Source organism: Miniopterus schreibersii, assembly GCF_964146895.1.
Source record: "Miniopterus schreibersii genome assembly, chromosome: 19".
Lineage (NCBI taxonomy): Eukaryota > Metazoa > Chordata > Mammalia > Chiroptera > Miniopteridae > Miniopterus > Miniopterus schreibersii.
Window position 1 is genome coordinate 11,769,882 of NC_138119.1, and position 27,728 is coordinate 11,797,609.

General features: G+C 41.5%; 1 protein-coding gene across 5 annotated transcripts; it reads right to left on the reverse strand.

Annotated features, from left to right (window-relative positions):
• Window positions 1-112: 112 nt before the first annotated feature.
• On the reverse strand, window positions 113-24,960 carry SETDB1 (SET domain bifurcated histone lysine methyltransferase 1). 5 transcript variants are annotated; one of them, XM_081121646.1, is made up of 22 exons: window positions 24,854-24,960; window positions 23,356-23,626; window positions 22,610-22,761; window positions 18,171-18,205; window positions 17,526-17,625; window positions 16,743-16,868; window positions 16,377-16,578; window positions 15,764-15,837; window positions 14,713-14,903; window positions 13,904-14,033; window positions 12,574-12,769; window positions 12,327-12,485; window positions 10,826-11,485; window positions 10,265-10,381; window positions 4,814-4,983; window positions 3,623-4,251; window positions 2,981-3,006; window positions 2,740-2,872; window positions 2,298-2,463; window positions 1,166-1,377; window positions 819-907; window positions 113-632 (listed from the first exon to the last, which is right to left on the reverse strand). In XM_081121646.1, the coding sequence occupies exons 2-22, from the start codon at window positions 23,613-23,615 to the stop codon at window positions 515-517; spliced, it is 3,945 nt and encodes a 1,314-aa protein (XP_080977772.1). In that variant the 5' UTR covers window positions 23,616-23,626; window positions 24,854-24,960; the 3' UTR covers window positions 113-514. The 5 variants fall into 5 exon arrangements, with proteins under 5 accessions (XP_080977772.1, XP_080977774.1, XP_080977771.1 ...); XM_081121648.1 differs by lacking the exon at window positions 24,854-24,960 and adding an exon at window positions 24,663-24,780 and having other exon boundaries at window positions 12,327-12,482; XM_081121645.1 differs by lacking the exon at window positions 24,854-24,960 and adding an exon at window positions 24,663-24,780.
• Between the last annotated feature and the right edge of the window lie 2,768 nt (window positions 24,961-27,728).

A 27,728-nucleotide genomic window follows, 5' to 3' on the forward strand; every position in this document is an offset into this window, starting at 1 on the left:
AGAAAGTATGAGATTAATAAGCCATTGGGAAGGATGGGGGAAAACAGACTGCTCACTGAAAGACCCAGATTGGGAGTATGGGGGCTGAGGAGAGAAAAATAAAATCACAATCTTAGTCTTCACATCTTATTAAAAGACTCAAGAAACAATACAAACCAGGGATAGTAAATACACAGCCCTCACACCAGGAATAAAGTGTGTTAGAAGCATGAACACTTGAACAAACTAAGATGGGAGGGATGAGCAACAGGAGGACCGAAAGATGTCAGGCCCAGGTTAGAGTGGTAACCTCTCCCTGCCCCCTAAGGCCTTAGGGGTTAGAGGAGGGACCCAGCCTGCTAGCACCACATTGGAAGGGATCTCCTGATCCAGAACCCCCATTTCTATCTATTAGGAGCTGGGGGAGTAGCTCAACTGGAGACTTGAGGGTCAGAGTTCAACAGTCAGGAAGACCCAGTTCCTGAGGAAAGGTCAGTTCAGGAAGGGGTCCGAGGGTTAGGAAGAAGGCTGTCCTCTAAAGAAGACGCCCTCTGCATTCGATGGCCCCACAGCAGCAGAGCAGCTCCTTGCCTTCCACGCTGCCCACCTCGTAGTTGTAGTCCCATGTAAGTTCAGTCCCAGCCCGGATTCTCCTACAAAGGAAGAAAAGGATGGGGTGTGAAGACGGCAGATAACCCGGCTGCCTGGGGTTACAGAGTGTGCAGGTGGAGCTGGATTACACACGGAGGGGGCCCTTAGAATTTCAATAGGCCTTGCCCCTTCCCAATCCTGGGTTTCTTTTCCTACCCAACCACCTCTCTTTCCTGACTCCCTCTTACTTGCTGGCAAAGAAGGCCACCCAAGGGAAGCGAAGATCATGAGTATCCACGAAGACATTCTGGACAAACAGGTTGGGGCTGCAACTGTGCTGTAGGTTTAAGGATAGGATCGGTAAGAACCAAGGCAACAGAATCTAGCTTTGTAGGGTGAGTGAGAGTTGGGTGAAAAATGATGCCACCTGAACCTCCCCCATCATAGCAGAAGTTTTGGAAAAAAGCCACCTCAAGATCCTTTGAGACCAAGAATTTATAACAAAAGGTAGGTATATATAGGTTGTGTTAAAAGCACTAGAAATTTAAGGACCATGGGATAATCCAGCATTTAGATGTGAGGGAAGGGGTCTCACATTGAGGTAGCGGCCCAGGTTGCCTTCAAGCTTGGCGTCGATGATGTAGCAAGACTCCTCACCATCATAGAACTGGCGTGTGTTCTTACGAACAGGTGCACTTTCCCCCTTTTCCGCAGATGCCATGTTGGTTGATTTAATAGCAATCCCATGGGTTGATTTAAGAGCAAAGCCTCGGGTTGATTTTACTGCCACTTGGCGCTTCGTTGGACCTAGGCAGGAAAGAGAACAGGTTCAGGACCCATCCCAACCCAAGACTGGATAGTCTACTCCCATTTCATCCCACGTACTGCAGCTTAGGAATAACAACAAGCTAGGACTGAGGCAAAGATCTAAACTGCAGTTTTTTTCAAGCAGGATTAGATCTGCTAGATCAAGGAGCTGAGGGAAGAGCAGGGAAATGAGGAGGAGAGCAAGGAGATGCGTCAAACAATATTAACAGTTTAGCTGGGAGCCAGGGAGCCCTCCTAAAGTTTCAACTCTTAGGATAGGAATTTTTTCTTTTAAAAATCCTCTACCCTCAGATGGTCAACAGATAACAAATTAAAACCACAATGAGATCACCTCACACCTGTCAGAATGGCTATCCACCAATAAATCAACAAAGTGCTGGTGAGGATGTGGAGAAAGGGAAACCTTGTGCACTGCTGGTGGGACTGCAAATTGGTACAGCCACTATGGAAAACAGTATGGAGGTTCCTCAAAGAATTAAAAATAGAACTACTTTATGACCCAGCAATTCCACTTCTGGGTATTTATCCAAAGAAATTCAAAACACTAATTTGAAAAGATATATGTATCCCTGTGTTTGCTGCAGCATATCTTACAATAGTCAAGATATGAAAGCAAGCTAAGTGCCCATCAATAGACAACTGGATAGAAAAGATGTGACACATATATACAATGATATACAATGGAATATTACTAGGTCATTAAAAGAATGAAATCTTACCACTTGTGACAACATGGATGGACCTAGAGGATATTATGCCAAGTGGAATAAGACAAACACAAATACTATATGATTTCACTTATGTGGAATCTAAAGAACAAAATAAAACAGCAAAAACCACCTCTATTCTCAACTTTCCTATGGTTCCTTCCAACTACCCCCAAAATTCTTCCAGACTACCAGACATGTTCTTCTTGTCCTCAAAGTCATCGCCTTCAGAACCAGAGGAGATGGTCTGGATATCATCGCTGTCAACTGCTGTGGCTGAAGTCTGACCAGCAGTGGGCTTTCGGCTGGTCCCACTTTCCCCCTCACTTTCTGTGCTGCTGGACAGGGTCAGGACATCCTGGGAGGCAGGAGGAGAAGGAGGAAGAGGGTGAATGGAGAGCGCCCCTTCAAGTTCCTGCTCTCACCTGTGGTTAGGCAGAAAGGAGCTGAGGTTATAGCAAGAGGAAGATTACATGTTGGATGAAGGAAAATGAGGTAGGAAGTCAAGGCCAAAGAAGCAAGAAAAGATCTAACAGTAATTATGGTGAAGGACTTGAAGTGAGAGGATGTCCCTTCACTCGGACTGAATAAAACAGAGGCTGGGGTAAGGTATGGCTTGAGAAAGGTCACTTACATCATGGTGGGACTGAGCTGAGGCCAAGAGGCGTCGGCTCTGATGCATACTAGTCTTACTGGGTGGACGGCGAAGTCCTTCAGTCTTCATGGGAGAAGGATTGTAACCATAATTTCGAGAGCTCTCAGGAACACTGTGAGGAGGGGAAGAAATGAGAAAAGTCAGGTTACTGGTTTTTTCTTTGTCTTTTGTAGGCTTGAAAGAAGGCAGATTTGGAAACAGGTCTAAAAGAGGCACTTACATTGACATCTTTCGGTCATCAGGGTCCTGGAAAAGAGCAAGTGAAGGGTTAACTGTTTTTATGGTCCTAAGTAACAAATCCAACATTTAGAATTCATCCCCCATGACCACAAAGACCTTAGCCAGTGAGAAGTCCATTCTCTAAAGTAAGGTGTATGTGGAGAAATGACTGCAACTTGACAGCAGCAACCATGTTCTTATCAGCAAACCACCCTGAGAGAGGTCCTCACCCTTCCCAATGAGAAGGCATAACATGTTCATGGATACACATGGGCAGAGTCTTACAAGGACAGGGACACAGGTCACTACCTGTAATGTGGGAAGTTTCAACATCATTAAAAATATACTTAAAATTAATTCTTATTTCTCTAAGAGAAGCAAGCAATGACAAAGATAACTTGAAATAGAACTTAATTTTTAAAAATCACTCAAACCCTTTCTTTTGGAATGAATCAACCCAGCAGGTTGATTTTAAAATAATTTCTTTAAACAAACACCAGAACTGTGCTGGGTGGAGGGGGGAGATAATCAGGTTTGCCATAGAAATACCCAAGTAAATAATCTGTGTGTGAAGACTCGTGGTGAGAGTGCATTAAGGTTTTACCGTATCCAGGTTACACAAACGCCACTGCGCGTAGTTTACCTCTTTCTTGGCCTGCTTGATGTCTCCCTCATCCTTGAAGCTCAGCCCTGAGGTGGAAGCCTTCTCAGCTTCCCCTTTGACTCCCCCAGCCCGGCCTTCCCCGCCTTCGTTGGTCTTGAAGGATGACCGGCTATCAGAGTCAGCAAAGCCACCTCCGCTGACACTATTGCAGCTCAACCACGAGGCCACCTTGTTCTTGGATGTCTCTTCAGAGGAAGGTGGATTGCAGCCGCCCACAGGGACTGACAGAGGGCCAGGAAGATGTGGAGGCCCGAGGTCTGGGGGGCGGGAGTCCTTGGAGGCCGTCTCAGACAGTCCGTTCTCCTTCTGGCCCCGGGTCTGCCGCCGGGTGGCGTAGCTGCGCCACACCGAGCTGGTGCTGAAGTCCTCATCCTTACAGAAGTTGTCGTCGGAGCTGTCGTCATTGGACTCCTCGGGGTCCTCTGTGCCACTGTTGCCGTCTTCCTGGTCCTTCAAGTCGACACCGCTGCTGTCAGAGGAACAGGGGGCATCGCTCTCATATCCTTCCTTGAAGTTCTCCACGCTCTCGATGTGGTCCAGGTTGGCGAAGTACTCATCACCCATTTCCAGGCCCTCCTTGTCTGCAAAGTCGTCTGTCAGAATTTTGCCTGGGAATGAAGAGAATTAAAGGGCTTCCAGGGTTATTCAGATCTAGAAAGAGTAAGGGCCATTCCCTCAATACCCAGCCTACCAGCACATAACGTCAAAATGCCTCTATTACTCTGTTTCATTTCTCTTTGATAATACCTCCTCTGTGTCTTCACCAGGACAGTATGAGAAACTTGCTGTAGAGTTCTGTATCTTGCCCTTTCTGTCTTCCCATTGTTCCTCTTAGTTTACCAAGAGAGTTCTCAGCTATGCTAAAAGATCTCTGGGTGGAGTGACAGGGTGGAGTGATGTGGGAGAAAAGGAAACACTCGACCCTACTATCATGCCCCTTCTCTGAAACATCATCACATCCACAATTTCACCCCTTTTCACATGAAGCACTTTTGCCCTCCCTCATCCGCCCAGACAGGCACTTCACTCATCATGTTCTTTACCGCAGAAAATCCTGGCCTCCTCTTGACACAGTTGATATGTCAAGCATTTTATTCTTACGTTCAAACTCGTCTCTGATTCAATTCCCCACCATGTCCTAATTCCAGAAAGCAAACCGTTCCTACCAACCTGCATAAATACAGACAAAGGAGCCTTTGGCTATGTCATCCAAGCAGCGGATACCCCAGCCCTTGTTCTGTGTCTTGAACAGCTGCAGGCGAACCTGTAGTCCATGCTGCACCAACCGGTTTGTGCACATGTTTGGGTCACATTTGCAGCGTTTGTTACACTCATAAACTCTGGGAGGGGGGAAAATAAAATCAATTGACATGATCACCAGGGCATCCACTGGATCCACCAAACTGTTACAATTCTTAAGGTACCATCACTTATTAAGTAATGACTAAGCGAGCAGATTTACCGAACTGTCTATGCTCTCTGATTCATTTGGGAATATAGTCCAAGGAAATAATTCATAAGGGGGAAAAGTGATTTATACAGAGAGTTAGAGCACTACAGTTAATACCAGTGGTTACAAGAATGTCTAACCTGGAGAAAAACTAAGAAACTATGATGTGAGCACAGATTAAGAGCCATTAAAATAATAAGCTATGTCAATTTGCAGAAATAGATGCATAAAATAAAGGTGTATAAGAAAAGCAGAAGCCTTTGCTATTTATAGCAATATAATAGGGAGCAAAGAGGAGGAACTGATACTAAAGTTCACTAGATTCTTCTTTTTGGTAAAGTTGATGTTCACTCTTCAATTCAGTGAAAATTTATTAAAACACTAGTGTCTAGTACAGCTCTTGTACTAGTGGAAGATATCATAATCTCTAATGTCAGGGAGCTCATATTCTCTATCTAGTTTAAGGAACTTAACAACTTAACTATTTTTAAAATAAACTATTGAAGTTAATCAGATATAGCAAATATCAACATTAAAGGAAGTAGTTACACTGAGAAAACTGTCATCTTTTCAGCTATTGGTGTTTCTACTCTACCTGCTTTGCTCAGGGTTAGGATTTTTCTTACTTTTCTGGTATGTAAATTGAAGGGAGACATTTACTTTTGGAAAGATAACAGTACAGTCGGTTGGTTGATTACATTAGTCATATCCCCCAGACAAAGATGGTAAGAGCAGCTTCTATTTATTGAAGATATACTTTGTGATTGGCATTATGCCAATGCTTTACATACATTCTCCTATCCTTAAGTAGCTATGTAAGGTGTTTTTTAACTTAAAAAAATTATTAAAGCATAATACACACAGAGAGAAGTACCCACATAAATCTATAGGTCAATGAATTTTCACAAAACACAGAACCAACACCATATCAAGAAACCACTTTCAGCCCTGGCCAGCAAGGCTCAGTGGCTAGTCTTGGCCCATCCACCAAAGGGTCGCAGGTTCGATCCCTAGCCCCGCTTGGGACATATGTGGGAGGCAACCAAATGACGTCTCTCTCTCTCACATAGCTGTTTCTCTCTTTCCCTCCCTCTCTAAAAATCGATGGAAAAAAATATCCTCATACGAGGATAAAAAAAATAAAAATAAAAGGAACAACTTTTAGTCCTTTAAAATCCCATTGGAGATGGGGGTTGTCAATGTCCTTATCCTGTGTTTATAGCTGATAAAACAGGATCAGTTTGGAAGGATAAGGCTAGAATTTGATCTCAGGTTTAATCAACACCAGATGAAACTTTTGGAGTAGCTATACTAAGTATCATTCATTCAACAAAATTTGAGTTGTTACTATGGGCCAGGCACTGGGTACGTTAGTTACTGCTGATAAAATGGTAAGACAGACAGGGTTCATACCCTCATGGAGCTTACATTCTAATGAAAAAGACAGTACAAAAACAAATGAACAAATAAATAAAAGTTGTCACATATGCTATAAAGGACACAAAAAGGGTGCTCAATGACAGAATTAGAAAGTGAAAATGACCTAGTTTTAGAGTGACCGGGAAAGGTTTCTCTGAGGTGAGAATAAAGCTGAGAGAGCTCAAGGTTAAAGGAGATAACTACGCAAAGAACAGTGGGAGGATGCCAAGAAGAGGGCACAGTATGTACAAAGGCCCTCAAGGTAGGCTGGCAAACACTGGGTGAACTGGATCCAGGAAGTGAAAAATATCAGTGTGACTGGAACAGTTTTGGAGGCAGAGAGATAGGAATGAGCAAGATAATCTTGGGTCACCAGACACTGTACTAAGAGAATAAAATCCAAAGTACAGTTGGAAGCTATTAGAGAGGTTTAAGCATAGAGATCATATATTATTTGTGGTTATTTGAAAACATTTTTTTTTAAATCCTCACTGGAGGATATTTTCCCATTGATTTTTAGAGTGGAAGGGACAGAGGGAAGGGGAGGGAGGAAGCAAAGGAGGGAGGAAGGGGGGAGAGAGAAAAAGAGAGAAGCATCAATGTGAGAGACAGACATGGATTGGTTGCCTCATGCACGTGCCCCAACTGGGGCCTGGGATTGAACCTGCAACCCAGGTACATGCCCTTGACCAGAAATCAAACCCATGACCCTCTGGTGCGCCGGCCGACGCACTAACCACTGAGCAACAGTAGCCAGGGCTGAAAACATTTTAAAAGCCCTGGCTGGTTTTGCTTAGTGGCCTGTGGACTGAAGGGTCTCAGGTTCCATTCTGGTGAAGAGCATGCACTTCAGTTGCAGGCTCGATCCCCAGCCCCTGTCCGGGCACATGTGGGAGGCAACCAATCGATGTATCAATGTGTTTCTCTGATGTTTCTTTCTCTCTCTCTTCTATTCTCTCTGAAGAGCAATGGAAAAAATATCCTCTAGTGATGACTGGAAAAAAAAAAAAGCCATGTAAAAAAGATACAACAAACACTCATCTACCACCCAGCATTATCAAATCTAAACACTGTTACAAGATTCAAATTTTTAAAAATGAAACATAGATGATACAGTAATGCAGGTAAAATAATAACTATCTTTTCCTTTGCTTAGTTTTCAGTAAGTATTTAGCACAAATTCATCTCCTGATCCCCTCAGTAGTCTCATTCTCCCCTGAAGATACTCAGGCAAAGCAAGTTTTCTATCATACCGTTCATTTTCACCCAGCTGGTATGGCTCAGGGGTTGAGCATCAACTGATGATCCAGGAGATCGAGGTTCGAGGTTCGATTCCTAGTCAGGGCACATGCCCGGGTTGTGGGCTCGATCCCCAATGGGAGACATGCAGGAGGCAGCCGACCAATGACTCTCTCATCACTGATGTTTCTCTCTCTCTCTCCCTTTCCCTTTCTCTATCTGAAATCAATAAAAATATATTTAAAACAAAAAAACATCATTTATTTTCCCAGTCTCTTCTGTAGCCAGGTTTGGCCCGCTGTCCCACTGGCTGTTCTCTACACCCAGCACACAGCTGTCAGCCTGGACGCCTCCTTCACTCCCCCCTTCATTTCGCTATCATCTGGGGGATTCATTTCATTCCTTTTTTTAATCCTCACCTGAGGGGATATATACATATATATAAAACTGATTTAAAAGAAACATCAATGAGAGAGAGAAACACCAATGTGAGAGAGAAACACTGATGGTTGCTCCTGTATGAGCCCTGACTAGGAATTGAATCTGCACCCTCCTGGAGCACGGGATGATACTCCAACCCACTGAGCCAGCTGGCCGAGGGCTCTCACCCCTCTTTTGAGTTAGATCCTCTGTTTTCTGGATCCATATGCTTTCCTCTCTCTGGACTCTAGCCCCTCATTTTGATAAACATTTCCAGTAACTTTCTGAGAAGTGAAATAATAGATAATTTTGATGTATTTCATGTAAAAAATATGCTTTAGTCTACTTGAACACTGAATTGATAATGTGTCTGGGTTAGAAATAATTTTCCCTTAGAATTCTGAATAAATTCCTAATTGCCTTCTACCTTTCAATGTTATTCTGAGAAGGCTGAAGTCATTTTAAATCCTTTTTTTGTGTGGTCTATTTCTCTTCTCTAGAAGCTTTTAGAATTTTCTTTTTGTTCTCAGTGTTCTGTGAGTGCAGTGGTCACTTTATTATGTGTTTCAATGGGGATCTTTTTTTTTTTTAATCCTCACCTGAGGACATTTTTTCCATTGCTTTTCAGTGAGAGTGGAGGGAGGGAGGAAAGGAGGGAGGGAGGAAGGGAGGGAGGAAGAGAGGGAGGGAGAGAGAGAGAAACATCAATGTGAGACACACACACCCCGACTGGTTGCCTCCTGCTCACACTCTGACCAGACCAGGGATTGAGTCTGCAACTGAGGTACATGCCCTTAGCTGGAACCAAACCTGGGACCCTTCAGTCTACTGTTCAATGCTCTAACCACTGAGCAAAACCATCTAGGGCAGTGGGGATCTATTTTCATTCATTATACTGGGACCTGATTGGCCCTGTCAATTTGGAAATACTGACTCTTCAATTATGGGAAAATTTCTGAATTATTTTATTGATGCTTTTCTTCTCTCTTCTTCTATCCTCTCTGCTAATTATATATCTTGAGCACTAAGCCTATTAGTTCACATGTTCATATGTAACCAATTTACCATGTTACATCTTTCATTGACCTTCTCTTTCTCTGACCTGTTTCTCAATCTCACACGCTGGCTCTACCTCCTTTGCTCAGTCTCTAGTTAAAGAGCCCCAGGGACCCCTTCTGACTCCTGGGCCCCCTTCTCTATTACCAATATTCTTTCTAGTTGAACTCATCCAGGCTTTAAATACTACTCCTGTGAAGCCCTTACACTTTTCTCAGAAATCTCACTGCCTTCTCAACATTTCCACTTGGACTAACAGGCATCTCAAAACTTCATATGGCTAGAACAGATGAATCTCACTCAGACCTGCAACTCCTCTGGTCTTCCAACTCAGTAAAAAGCACACATCCCACTTAGTTACTCAAGTATAAAATTTAGGAATTGTCCTTGATTCTGCCCCTTCCCTACTCCACTCCATAGTCATCAATCAAGTTCTGTAGCTCTACCTCTATATGCAACCTCAAATCTATCTTCTTTCATCTCTACTACACTTTCATTTTAGTACCAGCAACCTTTCATTTATATTTCCTAATTGAGCTTTAAATTCTCCTTTTGCTGCCCTAAGACTTATTTTCCATACAGAAGCCAGAATAATCTTCAAAAGGCAGATACTTTAACTCCTTAAAAATCTCCAACAGCTTCCTATTGCACCATGAATTTGACTATAATCTTTATTCTGATTTACAAAGTTCTAAAATAATCAAGTCTCTGCCTTTTCCTCTCTGAACACATTTCACTTGCCAGAGCAAACCATAATCTGCTAGGACATTCAGAGAGCTATCAAATTAAGATCACCTTTGATTGCAACAGAAAATTGATAGACACTGTTCAATCATTCTGTCTTCATTTCAAGGAAAGCCCAAGGAAGAAATATGTGTTGGGATTTCAGTAAATAAGATTCAAATGATAAATGAAATGCCTATTTCAGTTATACTAATTTTGGTTCCAATTTTCAGAATTCTGATGGTTCCTATAAGCAGAGAAAACCAAGAATATGCTCCTCAGTCTGAGGTGCTTCACTTTCCCCTGATACTTACCCTGTGGGTAGACACTCTTCCAGTCTCTTGTACTGGTAGCCAGAGTTAGGGTTGACTTGGCCGCCTGGGGTGCAGGCTGTAGCCTGAATAGTTAGCTGATGGCAGGCACACTTGGACCTATATGATAGAAAGGAGCTGTGAGACTTGCTTAAAAAGCTAGACCTCTGAGACTTGCTTAAAAAACAAGAGGTACTAATAAAATGATGGTGATAAGGTAATGAAATTTCTTTTCCTTCTCTTATACATGTAAATGAGAAAGGAAAAGACAGAAAAAGAACATAGCAGTGAGAATAAGATACAGACTAAATAAAGTAGCCACTGAAAGCAAAGGAAAAGGAGAATCAGAGAAACAAACACAAGACACATGTAACCAAGGTTATGCAGTGGGACCAAGTTAACCCCAGCATCTCTATTTCACAGCTTTCATAGACACTTTAAGGTAGGAACTCCAGTTGAAGGAGGAGGTAAAGGGAGATGGGGAAAGGAGTGCAGATATAAGGCGAAGAAAGAGGTGGAAAGAAAGGCAACCACAGCAGGGCCAGCAACACCCCACCAACTCACTTGTCCCGGCACCCATCCTTGCAGTCACAGCCAACCAGAAATTCAGGGCCCGTGTTAATGAAAACACCCTTGCCCGGGATTCGTTCCTTGCTGTAGGCCACCTGGGGTGGGGGGGTTGTGTCAATCTCATTGACACAGGACAGGGGAACATCTTCTTTCCCATAAGTGATGTCCAAAATATAGTAAAAAGGCTTATAAGGCTGAAACTTCCGGTCCACGAGAACGTATGGATCCAAACAGAACATCTCCAGGAAGAGGAAGTCACAGCCAGTCTCAAAAAGGTAGCGTTCAATCTCCTGCATTGTCCGAAGGCAGAGGCCACAAGGTGTCTTATAGATAACATGAAAGCCCATCTTGCGGTTAACTCGGCGCCGGGCTGTCATCCGCCGAAAGTCATATAGTAATGGGACTAGTAGAGGGTTCTTGCCTCGGTACTGCTCACTTCTCATAGGTCTGATTCGAGAAAGACAAGTATAGCTGCAGACGTGAGGTAAGTAGAAAAGTTTCTCCATGGGGGCACGGTAGGAGGGCTCTGCTGGGGCACGCTCCAGCATGCCATGGAAGGCTGGGAGGGCAGGAAGGGCTGGAAGGACTGGGGATGCTGGTGGTGCTGGTGGTGCTGGTGGTGCTGGGGCAGAGGCTGTTGAGCCTAAAGGTGACCTGCAAATGAGATGCAACAGATCAAGGTAAGAAGGTAACAGGATCTCTCTGTTAAGTAATCACCCCTCCAACTGGCTAAACCATTTCTCTAATCTTTTAAACAACTGTGCTCCTGAAGCTAAAGAAGTCAGATTTTCCCTTGCCTTACCCAAAAACCTGGACAATGAGACATTCTAGTTACTCTTCACTGAGAATATCTCTATTTCAACAGTGTGTATACCTTTCCTTAAAAATTTTTTTGCCTGCCCAGCTGGCGTGGCTCAAGAGTTGAGCATCGACCTATGATCCAGGAGATCCTGGTTCGATTCCCGGTCAGGGCACATGCCCACCAAGTTGCTCAATCCCTGGTTCGGGGTGTGCAGGAGGCAGCCAATCAATGACTCTCTCATCATTGATGTTTCTATCTTTCTCCCTCTCCCTTCCTCATTCTGAAATCAATAAAGATATATTTTTTTAAAAAAGTAAAAAAAAAATTATGGGAGTCTAGTCTTCTACTAATGCTTTTTTTCCTGCTATGTGTCTTATAAACATCCTTACTAACTCCCATGATTCAAGAAAAATAACTCTAGTGTTTCTTTTTTATTGTACCAACGATGACATCACATTTAATGAGGTTTTAACAAATGACTTTCTGGCGATTCTGTATTTCTAGGCACCCAATTTCTAATTCAATTATTTTTACGTTCTGTTTCCTGGAAACTTCCAAGGTTAAAGCTTTCTTTTCAAGTCCAAACTCCTCACCATCATAGCCCCTTGGAGCCAAAGAACCTCCCTACAATTGACCACTCAATCCATACTGCACTCCCCCTCACAGCCCTCTGAGAACCAGAGATTTTCTCACCTGTATGTCTGGTTGACCCCAGGTTTCCCACCAGGGGCATTTTCACTGAGTGCAGGGGATGTAGGGGAGGAATGACCAGAGCTCACAGATCCTGGCCGGAAAGATGTACTCTTTTTGGCTACCTGCTTCCGTGACTGGGCAAGTTGGCTTTCCAAGCTTCTAGGAGATTAGAGATCATATGGTAAAGGATATAGGAAATATGAAATATTAAAGAAACTGGCCAAAAAAAAAAAGGAATAGCACTCACTCGTTGTCACCTGCCTGGGGGGACAGAGGTGGGGCAGGTGGGGCAGGTGGAGTGGATGTAGCAGGTGGGACGGGTGCAGTAGAAGGTGGGACGGGTGGGGCTGTAGGCTGTGGGAGCTCCATTGGCTTAAACTGGGTTCCAGTACTGGTTAGATCCTGGGTATACTGGACTACAGGGCCTTTGCTCCTCACAGCACCTATAGGAGAAAGGATATTGACCTCTGAGAAGATGATAATTGTGTCACTTGTACTTATGCACACACCTGACCTTCAATTTATATAAAAAAATAAAATAAAAAATGGGGCCAGCAGGGCGTGGCTCAGCAGTTAAGCATCGACTTAGGATCCAGGAGATTTTGATTTGATTCCTGGTCAGGGCACACGCTTAGGTTGTGGGCTCAATCTCCAGTTGGGGCATGCAGGAGGCAGCCGATCAATGACGACTCTCTCATCATTGATGTTTCTCTTTCTCTCTCTCCCTTTCCTTTCCTCTCTCTGAAATCAATAAAGATATATTTAAAAAAAAAACACAAAACATTCTGAGCAAGTGCTAAGACTGTCAGTTCCCAATATTTACACCAATAACTGGGAATACTGGCATAGGCTGGCTTTCACTCAGTAAGACTTTATCTTCCTGCCTAAGATGATTTATGTTAGTAATTTTATTATATTTTGGTGAAAACTTTCAAAAATGCATTCTTTGACTAATGTAAGTCAGGAAAAATCAGCCAGAAAGTATGCCGGGAACACACAGAAACAAAAACAGATAGGCTTTAAAAAAGTTGACTGTAGCCCAGATGGGCGTGGCTCAGCAGTTGAGCATCGACCTGGGATCCAGGTGATCGGGGTTCGATTCCTGGTCAGGGCACATGCCTGGGTTGGGGGTCAATCCCCAGTCAGGGGCATGCAGGAGGCAGCCGATCAATGACTCTCTCATCATTGATGTTTCTATCTCTCCCTCTCCTTTTCTCTCTCTGAAATCAATAAAGATATATTTTTAAAAAATTAAAAAATTAAAAATGAAAAAGTTGACCATAGGTAACAAAAAGCAGTTATCCTCATGTGAGTAATAGAGGTAACTACTACCACCAATACCCCTAACCTAAGCCAGTTGTTTCAGATTATGTGGTTGTTTAGAATGAATCAGAGCCACAGCATGTGGAGGCAGCACCACAAATCCATCACCACTACTGGAAACAACTCAGGGCACACGTCCTGTTTCCAATGAGTCAGTAGTGTCATCCTGGTAAACAAAGGACAGCCACCGTCTATAATCTCCTTTGCTAGTTTGTCCCATTCCACCCTCCCACAGGGCACCTTTTTGGACATACCCATATTTGGACGTGTCCTGAACTGTCCCCCTTGCTTCTTCTCCAATGTAGAGGCAGAGGATGTCTTCATGCTGAACATGGGCTCCAGCCGGGTAGAGCCTCGATAGATCCATTCACATCTTTTGTCATCCTGGGGGATTGGGAGGGAGGAAGGGGGGAGAATGGGTTATAGGCTAGAATCTATCCTGCCATTTGTGGAGAATATACACCATGTGACTCCTTGGGAAAACGTCCTTGATGAGCCCTGAATTCCTTATCTATTCAGTGAACTTATGTGCCAGGCTCCATGATAGGCATCAGAAGCATAAGGAAGAAAAACATATTCCTTGTTTAAGAAATTTCAGGAGTGACAGATGTTTTTACTAAGTATGAGAATCATTAGCAGGATCATAAGGCCTTAGGAACAAAAAGCTGGGATAGTTCAGAGGAAACACAGAATTTTAAGCAAAGAGAGAGAGGGGAGAAAAAAATGGGTACAGAAGATCTAAGAATTAAGTTGGGTCTTGAAAGATTGTGGGACTTGGAAGCTCATCAAGACCTCTAATTCCAATTCCTTGGTCCTTCCTTCTTTGTCCCATTATGCTACCAAAGCCCTAACCATGGACAAATGGAACTGGCTGCTTTCTCTGTACCTACACTCAATGTGAATATTCCTAGAGAAAACAGTGAGGACAGACAGACAGGAGGCTAAGAAAGGAAAACTATGAAGTTCTACAAAATCATCCTTGTTATTGCTCTTATGCTCTCCCAGCCCACCCCAACACCAGCCCACCCCAACACCAGCCTCAAAAACTAGGGAAGAACAGTACCAGGAAGAGGATTCTGACTAGGCTGCCATCCACCTCCTCGACTCGGGACTTCCACCACGTGCCTTCCCACTCGGTCTTGATAAGCTGGCCACTCTTGAGTAGCACCATGGGGCGGTTGGGGTACGCAGTGATGTACTCCTCTATGAAATCTCGGCAGGAGATGTCTTCTATGTCCTCCCAAGTCTTTTTCACTGTCCCAAGAAAGAAGCAGGGCTGAGAAAGGGCATGTAGGGCATGTCTTGACAGGGAAAAATGGCTGGCAAGGGATGTTTAGTACTTTTTAAGTTGGGAGAACAGAAAAATAAATAAAATCATAACCTCAAGGGAAGCAAAACTAAGACCACTTAAAAGTACTGAACATAATGTGTGAATGCTCACATAAATCTAGTAAATACTACAAGCAATAAATAAATATAAGTGAGTCACTAATTTCATAAAAATGGATGTTTCTCCGTAGGAAAATTCAAGTGAAAATTCTTGCTAACTTGTTATGTCTAGAGGTAAATCAAAAAAAATCAGGTGGCATCATGAAATTGATCAAAAAAAAGTATCTTTCCTTCTCATTCTCTATCAGACTTGTAAGGGATCCTGAATGCATTTACTACCACGTTATGTGGAAACAGCAGTGTTAGTTGGCTCTTCTGTGAGTCTGTCCCCAAGCCTGAGTCACAAGTGTAGAGGACGCCATGAAGCCCCCATCTAACACAGCTTCTGTAGAAAGCACTCTGCAGCCTACCGATTTACACACATTAGCTGAAGTACGAGACTAATATCTTCTCACACCTAAATCACTTAGAAATGAAATCAAAACACATCTATCATATGATTGTCCACCCAAGGTCAGTCATCATCTTCCAGTGTTTCCCTCTTTGACTACAAAGACCCACCACTGGAGATGACAAATAAAACTGTATCTCCCAAAGGACAATAATCAACCTATGTTCTTTGAGACAGAAGCAACAAAATTAGGACTTTTCAACTAGTTGTCTTTAGAAGAAATACAAGGTAGAGGAAGATAAATAGAACTAAGGAAGAAAAGAGGGACACTCACGTGGCCGACAAATGGGATACAATTCAGACTCTGTGACATAGGAAGCATAGCCATCATCAAAGAAAATAAGAAACCTGTAAGGAAAGAGTGATGGTAGAAAGATCAGGGGACTATATCTAACCTGAGCTACAGGCATTACCTCATCATAGCTTCCACTCCTTTGGATCAAACAGGATAACTTCAGGGGAGACGTTCCAGCCTACTACTTTCTTCCTGTTATTCTTCCTTCCCATCCCAGGAGTTAATCTGACCAATATATCCCCATTTTTCCAAAAGCTACTTATTAGTTCAACTATCAGATTCCTATTCTGAAAACCACTTAGCCACTTTATTTCTTCCTTCTACATGAATTCCCTATTCCTCTACTAACGATTAACCAACCCTGATTACTCTCTTCCTAGGTTTCCTCCAAGTTTTCTCCTTAAGGAGAAAAAAAAAAAAAAAAGGAAGAAGGGGTCTTTGCCACAAGACTCCTGGGGCAAAGAAAGAGAAGGGGTTTTTGGCCACCGGGGACTAAGAGCACGAAGGCTAACTGTGAGATCTGGACTATGACTTGGATAGGGTAGGTGCTGTGCTCCTGGCCTCTGCTCTCTTTACAATCCTGTCTAGGTACCTGAGCTTGTTTTTGACGTTTGGTGTCTCGGCTACAATGCCAGCATAGAGCCAGACCTGATTCCCATCTTTGTATTTGGCCACCACTCGACTGCCCACATACAGCTTGTCAGCAGGAGGGTGGTAATCATAGGCAATATGGTTCCCCGACAGTAGACTTTTTCCTTTGTTGTCGAATTTCACCTTGTACTTCTTTCCTGGCCCTGAGTAAAAGGGAAAGATAAACAAACATTTTAAAAAACCACCAGTTTCTGTGTAAATCCTGGCTGCTGTGAGAGACAAAAGGCAAGGCTGTGGGGAAAAGAAACAATCAGCAACGGAGACCTGCAGGGTGCCTCTCATTAGTTCTCCTCTAGCTTGAACATACCAACCGTCTGGATGGCAATCAGGGTGCCTTTGTGCCATGTCTTAGTTCTCTTCTTGCCCAGAATGCGCATGCTGACTATCAGGTCACCATCTTTGCTCAGTTCTCCAGACATTTGACTCAAGGTTCCTATGGAAGAAAGCTAAGTTGTTCTAAAGAGATATGGCATAGAGTGTGGAGAGAATGAAAAATAAAGAGGGTAGTAGGGTAATCAGGGAAAACGGGATAATCTTGGATCCTTAGCTACTTTTGCTGCTCTCCTGGCCAAAGGCAGAAACATAAAACATAGCTGACTCAACTGTAATGCTAACAGGAAAAACCTAAATAATCGAAATTCACATGTAATTCAAGAACAGCTCACTTTAAACAACAGTTTACAACTCCTTATTAACAATATTAACTACCGCTCATTAAATAAGAAGCATTTATAAAACAGTTTCCTATAACAGACTCATTCTACACACAAAGCTTCCCTCAGGCTGCTTTATAAGTGTTTGGGGTACTCTCCTCTCTGGTCTCCATCTGAAGAAGTAAGTCATGAGCATGAAATAAAATGGTATTCGGATAAAGCCATCACACACTGGAAAAGTGGCAGGTAAAAAACATTTACGCAGACAAGGAAAAACAAAATCACAAGTAACTTTATATTGACCTGTATAGTCTGTGGTGTTAAAAGAACCCAACAGAGGTGGAGAAGGATTCTGAGAAGCTAAAACAAAGCCAGTTATCCATGAAATCTCTGTAGGAATTCCCCCCGCCTGTATCAAAGTATCTCCTGACGCTAACCTTTATGTAGATCCTGGGAACTGCTCTTCTTGTTGACAGCATCCATGAACTTTTGGACATCCTGAGCCGACTTTCTCAAGGCAGCCATAGCTTCACGGAGCTGTAAGGAAGGGAACAAGGGAAGAAAGTTTTGAAATAGCAGCAACTGATAAAAAATAACTTTAGAATAAGGAATAACTTGCCTTTTCAAAAAAATAGAATTAGTTGCGTTTGGAAGCTTGAGGTTACTTTATCAGGCAAAACTGCCCTTACAAATCTGGTTCAGGAATCAGCTTTAGGAAGATTTCCTTGATTAATCTCACCTCGCTGAGCACTGCCTAATTCTATATTCATATGGCGATCAGTGCATGCACCCCTAAGTAACCTCTATTGCATTCTTTTTAAAATATATATATCCTTATTGATTTCAGAGAGAGAAAGAGAGAGGGAGAGAGAGAGATAGAAACATCAATGATGAGTCACTGATCGGCTGCCTCCTGCACGCCCCCCACTGGGGATCAAGCCCGCAACTCAGGCATATGCCCTGATCGGGAATCCAATCTCCATCTTCTGGATCATAGGTCGATGATCAACTGCTGAGCCACGCCGGCCAGGCCCATTTTCATATTCTTATCTTTCACCCTCCCCCTACTTATTCTAACTCACCTTCTGGTCTTTTGGAGTTCTGCTCCCAGCATCACCTATGGATGAGAAAAACTCTAATGAGTGTAAGATACTTACACTCAAGAATTTTCAAGAAACCAAGAACTAAGCTACTTAAAAGCATTTTCATGGAAGTATTATTAATAACAACTGCAAAGTAGATATATACATATATATGTAAAAGTACTAAAAGGGTCCAAAGAGATACAGAGTAAATAGATGACAGTGCTTACCTGGGGTAAAGTACTGGGACATGTGGTAGTCTATGGGATTTTGGGTTTTCACTGTATATTTGAATTTTTATAACAGTAATTTACTTGTTTTCTGACGACAATGAAATTAATTTACAACAGAAAGAAATTGGGGAAAGTCCCAAAATTTGGAAATCAAACAATGTACCCAGTGGTAAAAGAAAATCACAAAGGAAATAAAAAATTATTAGTTGAATGAAAAGGAAAATAAACATATAAAAATTTATGAGATATAGTGAAGCAATGCTTAAAAGGAAATATATAGCTTTAAATGACTATATTAGAAAGAAAGGTCTTAAATCAATAATCCAAGCTTCCACTTTTTTTTTTTTAAAGAGAGAGAGGCAGGCAGAGAGAAGCATCGATTTGTTTTTCCACTTATTTATGCACTCACTGCTTGCTTCTTTTATGTGCCCTGACCAGGGATTGAATCCAAAGGTGCAACCATGGCATATCAAAGAGAAGCCGTTCCAGCCATAGCATTAGGGGTGAGTTAATTAAATGTTTGATCAAAATATAGCTGGCTAATTTTTAAGTTGATAATTTTGTATGGCTCAAGAATGATGTTATAAATATCCAAATGGCCCTTGGCAGAAAAAAGGTTCCCCACCTCTGGTATATTGGAACACCACCCTAGCCAACTGAGCTACCCAGCCAGGGCCAAGCTTCCACTTTAAGAAACTAGAAAAAGAAGAATAAATCAAACCCAAGTAAGTGGAAAGAATAAAATTAATAAAGATCAGAAATCACTGAAACAGAAAAACAGTAGAAAAACAAAATCAATCAACGAACCCCCAAAATGGTTCCTTGAAAAAGGGCAACGAAGTTGATAAGCCTTTAGCTAGGCTAACCAAGAAAAAAAAAAAAGATCTAAATAGCCAATATCAGAAATGAAAGAAATGACATCACTACAGAACCTATGGAAACTGAAAAGAATCATAAGGGAATATTATAAATAACTTTATGGCAATAATTTAGACAACGTAGATAAAATGGACAAATTCCTAGAAAGACATAAAATTAATAAAACCAACTTGAAAAGGAACAGAAAATATGAACAGTCATATCAGGTAAAGAAAATCAGTCATTAAAAACCTCCCCACAATAAATTCAATGTGGTATCCTAGATTGGATCCTAGAACAGAAAACGTCCAGAAATCAAAGTATGGAATTTAGATAAAAGTAATGTACCAAGTTTGATTCTTACTTTTAACCAATGTACCATGGTAACATAAGACATTAACATTTGAAGAAATGGTGAAAGGTATACAGGAACTCTCTCCTTTATCTCTGCAATTTTTCTATAAATCTATTATTCCAAACTAAAAAGCTTATTAAAAAAATCTTCCTACAAAGAATAGTCTAGGTCAAGATGGTCTCACTGATGAATTTATCAAACATTTACGAAAGAAATAATATCATTCCACACTCTCCCAGGTAGGAGAGGGGAACACTTCCTAACTCATAAGGCCCATATTACACTGATATGAAAGCCAAACAAACAATACAACTATAAACCAATAGCCTTCATGAACGTAGGTGCAGAACTTCTTAACAATGCCCTGGCCAGTGTGGCTCACTTGGTTGAGTGTTATCCTGTGCACCAAGAGGTCCCAGTTAGAGTCCAGTCAGGGAACATGCCCAGGTTCTGGGCTCAGTCCCCAGTAGGGGGCTTGCAGGAGGAAGTTGATCAATGATGTTTCTCTCTCATCAGTGTTTCTCTCTCTCTCCCTCTCTCCCTTCCTCTATCTCCAAAATCAGTAAAAAATATTTTTAAAAGTTCCTAACAAAATATTATCAAATTCAATACTGCAACATATAAAAAGGATTATACACTAAAACAAAGGGGGAAGGGTTTATTCCAGGAATGCAAGGTTGGTTTAAAGCCCCCCAAATTATTTGTAATACAGCCTGTTAATAGGATAAAGGACAAAAGCCATATGATCATTTGAGGACCATACAGAAAAAGTAGATAATAAAATCTAAAATTCAATCTAGCTATGATAAAAACACTCAGCAAATTAGGACTAGAAGCAACTTCCTCAACCTGATAAAGGATATCTACAAAAAACCTACAGCTCACATCATAATTAATGTTTAAAGACCAAATGGCTTCTCCCAAAGATCAGGATCAAGGAAAGGATGTCTGCTCTCAAAACCTTTATTCAACATTGTACTGGACATTCTAGTGAGTACAAGAAAATAAAAAAAAATAAAAAGTATCCAGATTAGAAAGGAAGAAGTAAAACTGACTTTATTTGTAGACAATATGATCTAATATACAGAAAATCCTAATGGACCCACAAAGAGCTTCTAGAATTAGTAAGCAAGCTTAATAAGGTCATAGGCTAACAGATCAATACACAAAAACCAGCTATATTTTTATATCCCAGCAATAAACAATTCTAAAATGAAAGAAAATAATCCCATTTTCATTAGCATTAGAAAGAATAAAATACTTAGGAGAGATGTACCATGTACATCCATTAGAAGATTCAGTATTAGTTAAAAAGGCAATATTTCCCAAATTAATCTTTAGACTCAATACAATTCCTATTAAAAAGTCCTAACAGGTTAAGAAAAATTGTTTTTAGGTAGAAAATAAGCTGTTCCTAAAATTTAATTGGTATATGAAATACAAATAAATTTGGAGGCCTTTCACTAAGTGATTTTACTACTTACCATAAGGCTATAGAAATTAAGAAAGTGTGGTGCTGGTATATAGATAGACATTTAGGTCAATGTGACAAAACAGATGCTCACATATATGGCCAGTTGATTTTTGACAAGGGGACCAAAAGAACAGTCTTTTCAACAAATGGTGGTGGAACTGGATAGCCATAAGCAAAATAAACAAACAAAACACCCTCAACCCTACTTAATAATTTTTACTCTTTAAAAGACACCATTAAGAAAATAAAAACACCGTATCTGGGATAAAATATTTGTAAAATGTATCTGATAAATGAACTGTACCTAAAGTACATTGTGTTCTGAGTCAATAATAAAAAGACAAACCCAACTTTTTTTAAAAGGGAAAAATGTGAGTAGTTATTTCCCCAAAGAACATACATAAATGACAAATGAGTATGTAAAACGATGCTCAATGTCCTTAGGGAAATTCAAACTATGATCACAATGTGACACCACCACACTCACTAGAATGGCTAAAAGAAAATTCTGACTATGTAATACTAAAAATTGACAAAGATGTAGAGAAACTAGAACCTCCCACACTTTGCTAGTAGGAATGTAAAATGGAATAGCCATTTTGGAAAACCACATGGTAGTTTCTTAAAAACTCAAACATATACTAACCTTAAGACAACAAAATTCCATTGCTAGGTAGAATATCCAAGAGACATGAAACATAACGTCCACACACACATAACGTCCATAACGTGTAGATCAATTTTCATAGCAGCATTACTCACAATAGCCCCAAAATGTAAACAACCCAAATGTTTACCAACTGAGTAATGGGTAAAAATGTGGTATAGCCATACAATGGAGTACTACTCAGCAAAAAAGGAACAAACTACTGATACCGGCAACAAGCCCTGGATGAACCTCAAAAACATTATGTTAAGTGACAGAAGCCAGACACAAAAACACATATTGTGATTCTATTTATATGGAATTTCTAGAAAAGGCAAAATTTTACAGAAAAAAAGCAGATCAGTGGTGCTGGGGAGGTGGGGCATGGAGACTGAGCAAAAAAGGCACAAGGGAACTTTTGGAGGTGATGCAAGTGTTCTAAAACTGAATTGCAGTAAAGATTGCACTATTGCATAAATTTACTAAAACTAAAACTGTACACTTACAGTGGGTGAATTTTACAGTATGTAAATTATACTTTCAAAAAACTGTTAAAAAATAGATAAAACCAAACAATCTATTTTGAGAGACATACATAGATGCTAATGCCACCTATAAAGGAAAGCACAAGAATTCAGAATAGAGGTTACATAGAATGGGGAAAGGAGGGTAATTCAATCAGGAAGTAGCATGAAGGGAACATATATGATTCTAACAATGTTCTATTTTTTCCTGTAACACACAAGTCTAACAGTTTAGAATATGAAGTTAGTAGCAATGGTTTCTCCTCTACTCTCTTATCTTCTATCTGCTCATCTTCCAGTGTTTCAATTTCGATCATGAAACTTGCCTCTCCATAGCTTCATCTCTTACCTGAATCAATACTGAGAACATCATCATCTTCATCAGGAATCTCAATTATTTCTGTAGGTCGGGAAGCTTCATCCTCAGAGCTACTGTCCCGGTACTGTAGTCCCAGTTTAGAGTAAAAGTCCTTCACCAAAGACTCACAATTAGTCACTGCCCTAATATTGGAACACATGTAGAAAAGGTCAAAGCCAGCAGGAGGTGTAGGAACCATTAGAATTTATATATGTTTAAGTATAAGCTGTCTTCAACATATAAACAGCCATATTCCAAGTGTCTCTGTTTAGAATTTAGAATGCTTTTCCGATAGAAAAATGTTTAAATAGTGGTTTCCAGACTAGTTTCTCAAAAATCCAAAATAAGCCCAAAGTATGGTCTTTTCAACTATACCTCATTACTTACCTTGTTATTTGAAAATGCTTTCTAAGTGGCAACTAGCTCACCAGAAACAAACAGATTCAGGGCTCTAGGAACTTATTAATGCTCCACAGTTACATAAGACAGTAAGTCTTTATAATCCTCACTTCCAAGACAATTCTACTAAGGGAACAAATCAATTGCTCTAGAGTGCAAGAGAAAGAAGGGGAAGGGACTCAAGACCTGGATTCCCCTACTGTTCATCATACATTAGGCTCTACTAGATGAATATTCTATAAATGGGTAGCTGTGAGGTAAGATACTGGACTCTTAACTTTTGAGGAAGAGTGTCTTCCAAAGGAGAGGTTTACCCCCACTTCCTATGTAGTCCTCACCTGGATGCATCATCAAAGAGCTGGTCAACATGGGCCACCTCGGATTCCTTCTGTATTACCCACGTCTCCAACTCTGCTAGCTGCTTCTTACGTTGCTGTATACAGTCCATCTTTTCTAGTTCTTCATCAATGAACTTCCGAAGTTCCTCCATGGAGATACCCAGCTCTTCAACCACTGCTTGTTGCAGCTCTGCAATCTCTTCAGACTCCACTGCAGCTGTTGCTGAATCCAAACCAAGGCACCCAGGGAGGGAGGACATGCTGTTGTCCTCTACATGGAACAAAAAACTAAAATTACCTCTGAAGCCATCATAACCACAATAGAGAATTTCAGTCCCCAAATAGTTACCTTGGATTATATGTTCCCTCTCCCCATTCTCCCATATATGATGCTGAGATTTCGTAGTTCTCACCTTATTCTATAGACTATAGGCCTGAATAACTTTTAAAAATTTGAGAGGGCATATATTATGCAACAGGGAACTATGGAAAATGATGTTTTAGAAAACTGAAGACAATCAATTTACTGAGGAAGACACAGGCATGAGGGTTGGGCTTCCAGAACACCTTAATAAAGTGAGTGTTGTAATAAAGTGAATGACAATCTTTTTGCTGGTAGAGGCTCTTTGCCTTCAGTTTGTAAAAAACGTAGTACATGTGAAGCACACTAAATCAAAGCGCAATAAAAGGAGGAATGCCTGTATTTCTATGACCTGTTTTCCTTAAAACTAATTAGATAAAACTCTGCATGCTATTGCCTAGTTTGAGCAACTCTCTCCATCTGGAGGGAAGGAGTTGGTCTATAACTCATTGTTTCCTCTTTAATTACTTGTTCCCCTTACTTTGCTTCCATGTGGAAATTTACGTTTTAAAAGAGTCTGTAATATTTAAGCATACAAAAGCTTGCAGCAAAGAGGTTTCTCCAAAGTAAAGGGAAATAAAGCAACCTAAGAATAAAATGTGGCTACCGGAAATCTACAATCCAATAGTAGCTGCCCTTTTCATCAAACGGTTAAAGTAAAACTGAAGCCAGAACGCCGTGCGACACCATTGCGGGTTCTCACCGCCTCCATTTTTCCGTGGCCCACACACAGCCCCACCCCCGGGCTACCCATTTTAGAGACGCACCTCACCGCCCCCCTCCGCCCCCTCTCCCTCCCCTCCCCCTCCCCACCCTACCACCCTCGCCCGGCAAACCCAGCTCAACCCCGCCCCCGCCCGCTTCACTGGGAAAACTTCCTCCCCACCATCGCCCGACCTCCTCCCACAAACAAAATATTTCAGACGAGCCCTTGGTCTCCAAATACCTCAGTTAATTTTCAACACCTCCCTATTTTCAGCTACTATAGCTCCTTTCACCAACCAGACCCCAGACTCACGACTCAGGGGTCGGCCTCCTTGGGAGAGAACGAAAAGGGAAAAGGGAGTAGGGGGAGGGGAAAAAGCGTGATGGAGGGAAGGGGGGAGGGGGAAGCAAAAGAGACGGCCGGAAGCAAACCTCAGGTGTCGTTCCGGTTCCCACGACGGTAGCCTGACGGGGTCAAACCCAAAACTGCTGGGCGCCCCTCAGGGACTTGGAGAAACTCGGGTGAGTACGCATGCGTCAAAGCAAGCCTTCCAGTGCACACGTGAGAAGTCACTGGCATGGTAAAGTGGGCGTGGCCTGGAAATATTACAGAAGCTCCGCCTCTTTCTCTACCCCCAGCTAGCGGCTGCAATACTAAGCTTATTGTGTGCTCAGTTGGCAGCCACGTGGGTTTAGGGCTTTTTTCTCACTTTTACTTGAGTTTGTTTAATTTACATAAGCCTTACAAATTGTAGGAAGTTGAGGAATCGCAAGGTGTAATAAGAGAAACATGCTAATACACTCTGCTCCCCCATCACTTACCACCCCTGCTCCTTTAAGGTAAAACAACTTAGTTTTCTAGGTTTGTACGTACAAGTTCATACATACGGATTTTTGGGGGGAGGGAGGATTTGGGCATCCCTTGAAGTGAAAGTCAATAACAAGGATAAAATTTGTCTTTTTGACAGTTGCATAATACTTCATAGTTTGGCTAAACTTTCTTTAGAAATTTAGATTATTTTCAGTTTTTAGCCACTACAAATAATGCAACAATAAACATTAACATCCTTTTGAAGTAATACTTTTATTTCTGTGGAAGAGATTTCCCAAAGTGGAATCAGAGGGGATGGAAATTACTTTTTTTCCCTCTCCATTTTGATAGACTCTGCTGTCAAATTACTTTTCAAAAAAGTTGAAACAGTTTTTACTGCCACTAGCAAATCCCTGGAACTATTTATTTTCCCACACCTTCTTTAGGACTGGATGTTAACTGTATATTTAAGTTGAAAGAATTTGACGTGTTAAAATAGTATCTGTATTAGGATAGACTAGGTTATGTTATGGCAACAACTCCAAAAGCTTAAAACAAAAAACATGTATATTTCTTGTTCACACTGCATAATTATCTCTAAAAAGTTGGCAGTGGAGCTCCCTCTGCTCGTAACAGCTACTCAGGAACCCAGGCTAATGAGTCATCATGCCAGGAGAGAAAACTAGAGGGTCTCACAATGGCAATTAAAGTGACTCAGGACACTTTCAGTTACAACTCTGACCTGAATGAGTCAGAAGGCCCTACCCATCCACAAGGGGCCAGGAAGAACCGTCAGGTCTCCAACTCTGAAAGGAGGGAGAACCCGGTATATTTGATGAATCAGCACTACTGACTACCATAGTATCTCATTATTGCTTTAATTTGTTTAGCAGTCTTTATAAAAACTGTGCCTGACTTCACTTAAAAAGTATAAACCACAACCTGCTATGTAAGAATGGAACCAGGGACCAAGCAGCCAGAATTATCAAAGTCCTTGAAATTCTCTCCTACTGACCACACTTTCATCTGTGCTCGTTTCACTTGCCCACCAGTTTCCTGGGACCATTCTGAATGCCTGTTTCTAATTGTTAAGACATTAGGAATTGAAGTACAGAGAAGAGAAGGGCTCCTCTAGATATTTGAAATTCAGCACGTTCCAAATTCATCTCATCATGGTATTATCTTCTAATCTGAGCTAATAATTTTGGACATAAACTCCCCATAAAACACACATATAAACAAAGTATTTGTGTGTTTACTATATGCCAGGCACTGTTCTAGGCACTTTACAGTTATTAATTTATTTAATTCTCAATAATCCTATGAAGTAGGAACTATTGTTGTCTTCTACTGGATGAGAAAACTGAGGCATGGAATTAAATTTCTCAAAGTCACAGAGCTACAAAGAGAGTCAGGCAGTTTGGTCCTACAGCTTGTGATTTTAAACTATCATTCAACACAGCTTGTTTGTCCTAGTTTGGAAATGTTCATTATATATTTCCCCTTCTTTCTTTTTCTATTCTATTTCTTTTGTTTAGCTTTTATTTCTTGCCAGGACAAAATAGCTCCCTAATTGATATCTTATTGTAGATCAATCCTACATGTAACTCTAAAATACAGTTCTGATCATGTCACTCTCTTGCTTTAAAACTGTGTTTTCTTTATGCTTATAAAGCAAAGTTCAGACTTCACAATTTTCAGGTTCTTCATAATTTGGCCCTAACTTACCTCTCTGTTTCCCTTTCCTCTGTTCACACCCCTGATTATGTGTTATTTCCCCAATACGTTCATACATTTTACTTTGCATCTCCATACTTTCGTTCATTGTGATCTATCTTCTGGATGCACCTTCCTTTTTTTGTCTGGTGAAGTTTTAATTCTCTAAGGTCCAACCTAAGTGTGTTCTCTGTGAAGTTTTTGTAGACCTGTAGTTTTCAAACTTTAGCATGTATCAGAATCACCTCAAGGGCCTGTCAAAACATAAAATGCTGCCCCTCACCACCCTTGGAGTAGGTCTGGGTGGAGTCTGGGAATGTGCATGGCTAACGTTTCCCATGCTACTGGTACTGGGACCAGAGTTTGAGACTCACTGTCCTAGACCATCCCTCACCCTCTTCAGAGTTAACTTCTGCCTCTGTGCTATTCCTCGCCACTTGTGTTGCCTGTGTCTCCTCTGCTGGTTTGTGAGTAACTCAAGGCTGAGGTCCTGTCTTTTTTTTTTTTTTTTTAATATATCTTTATTGATTTCAGAGAGAGGTAGAGAGAGATAGAAACATCAATGACGAGAGAGTCGTCACCAACGGGCTGCCTCCTGCACGCCCCCTGCTGGGGATGGAGCCCGTAACCCGGGCATGTGCCCTGACTGGAATCGGAGGGACACCTCCTGGATCCTAGGTCGTTGCTCAACTGCTGAGCCACACCCTGCCGGGCTGAGGTCCTGTCTTAATCATCTTTGTTCCCCTGGCACCTGAAGTGTTTCCCTGCACATGTGGTGCT

What these genes read in the sequence shown, in the direction of transcription:
- SETDB1 (XM_081121646.1), bottom strand. Translation starts at nt 23,615, where the DNA reads ATGTCCTCCCTCCCTGGGTGCCTTGGTTTGGATTCAGCAACAGCTGCA. An exon ending in AACGTCAAAAACAAGCTCAG is followed by an intron (nt 15,838 to 16,376) that starts GTACCTAGACAG and finishes CTTTCCTTACAG; the next exon opens with GTTTCTTATTTTCTTTGATG. An exon ending in CTTTGTCTGTATTTATGCAG is followed by an intron (nt 4,252 to 4,813) that starts GTTGGTAGGAAC and finishes CTTCATTCCCAG; the next exon opens with GCAAAATTCTGACAGACGAC.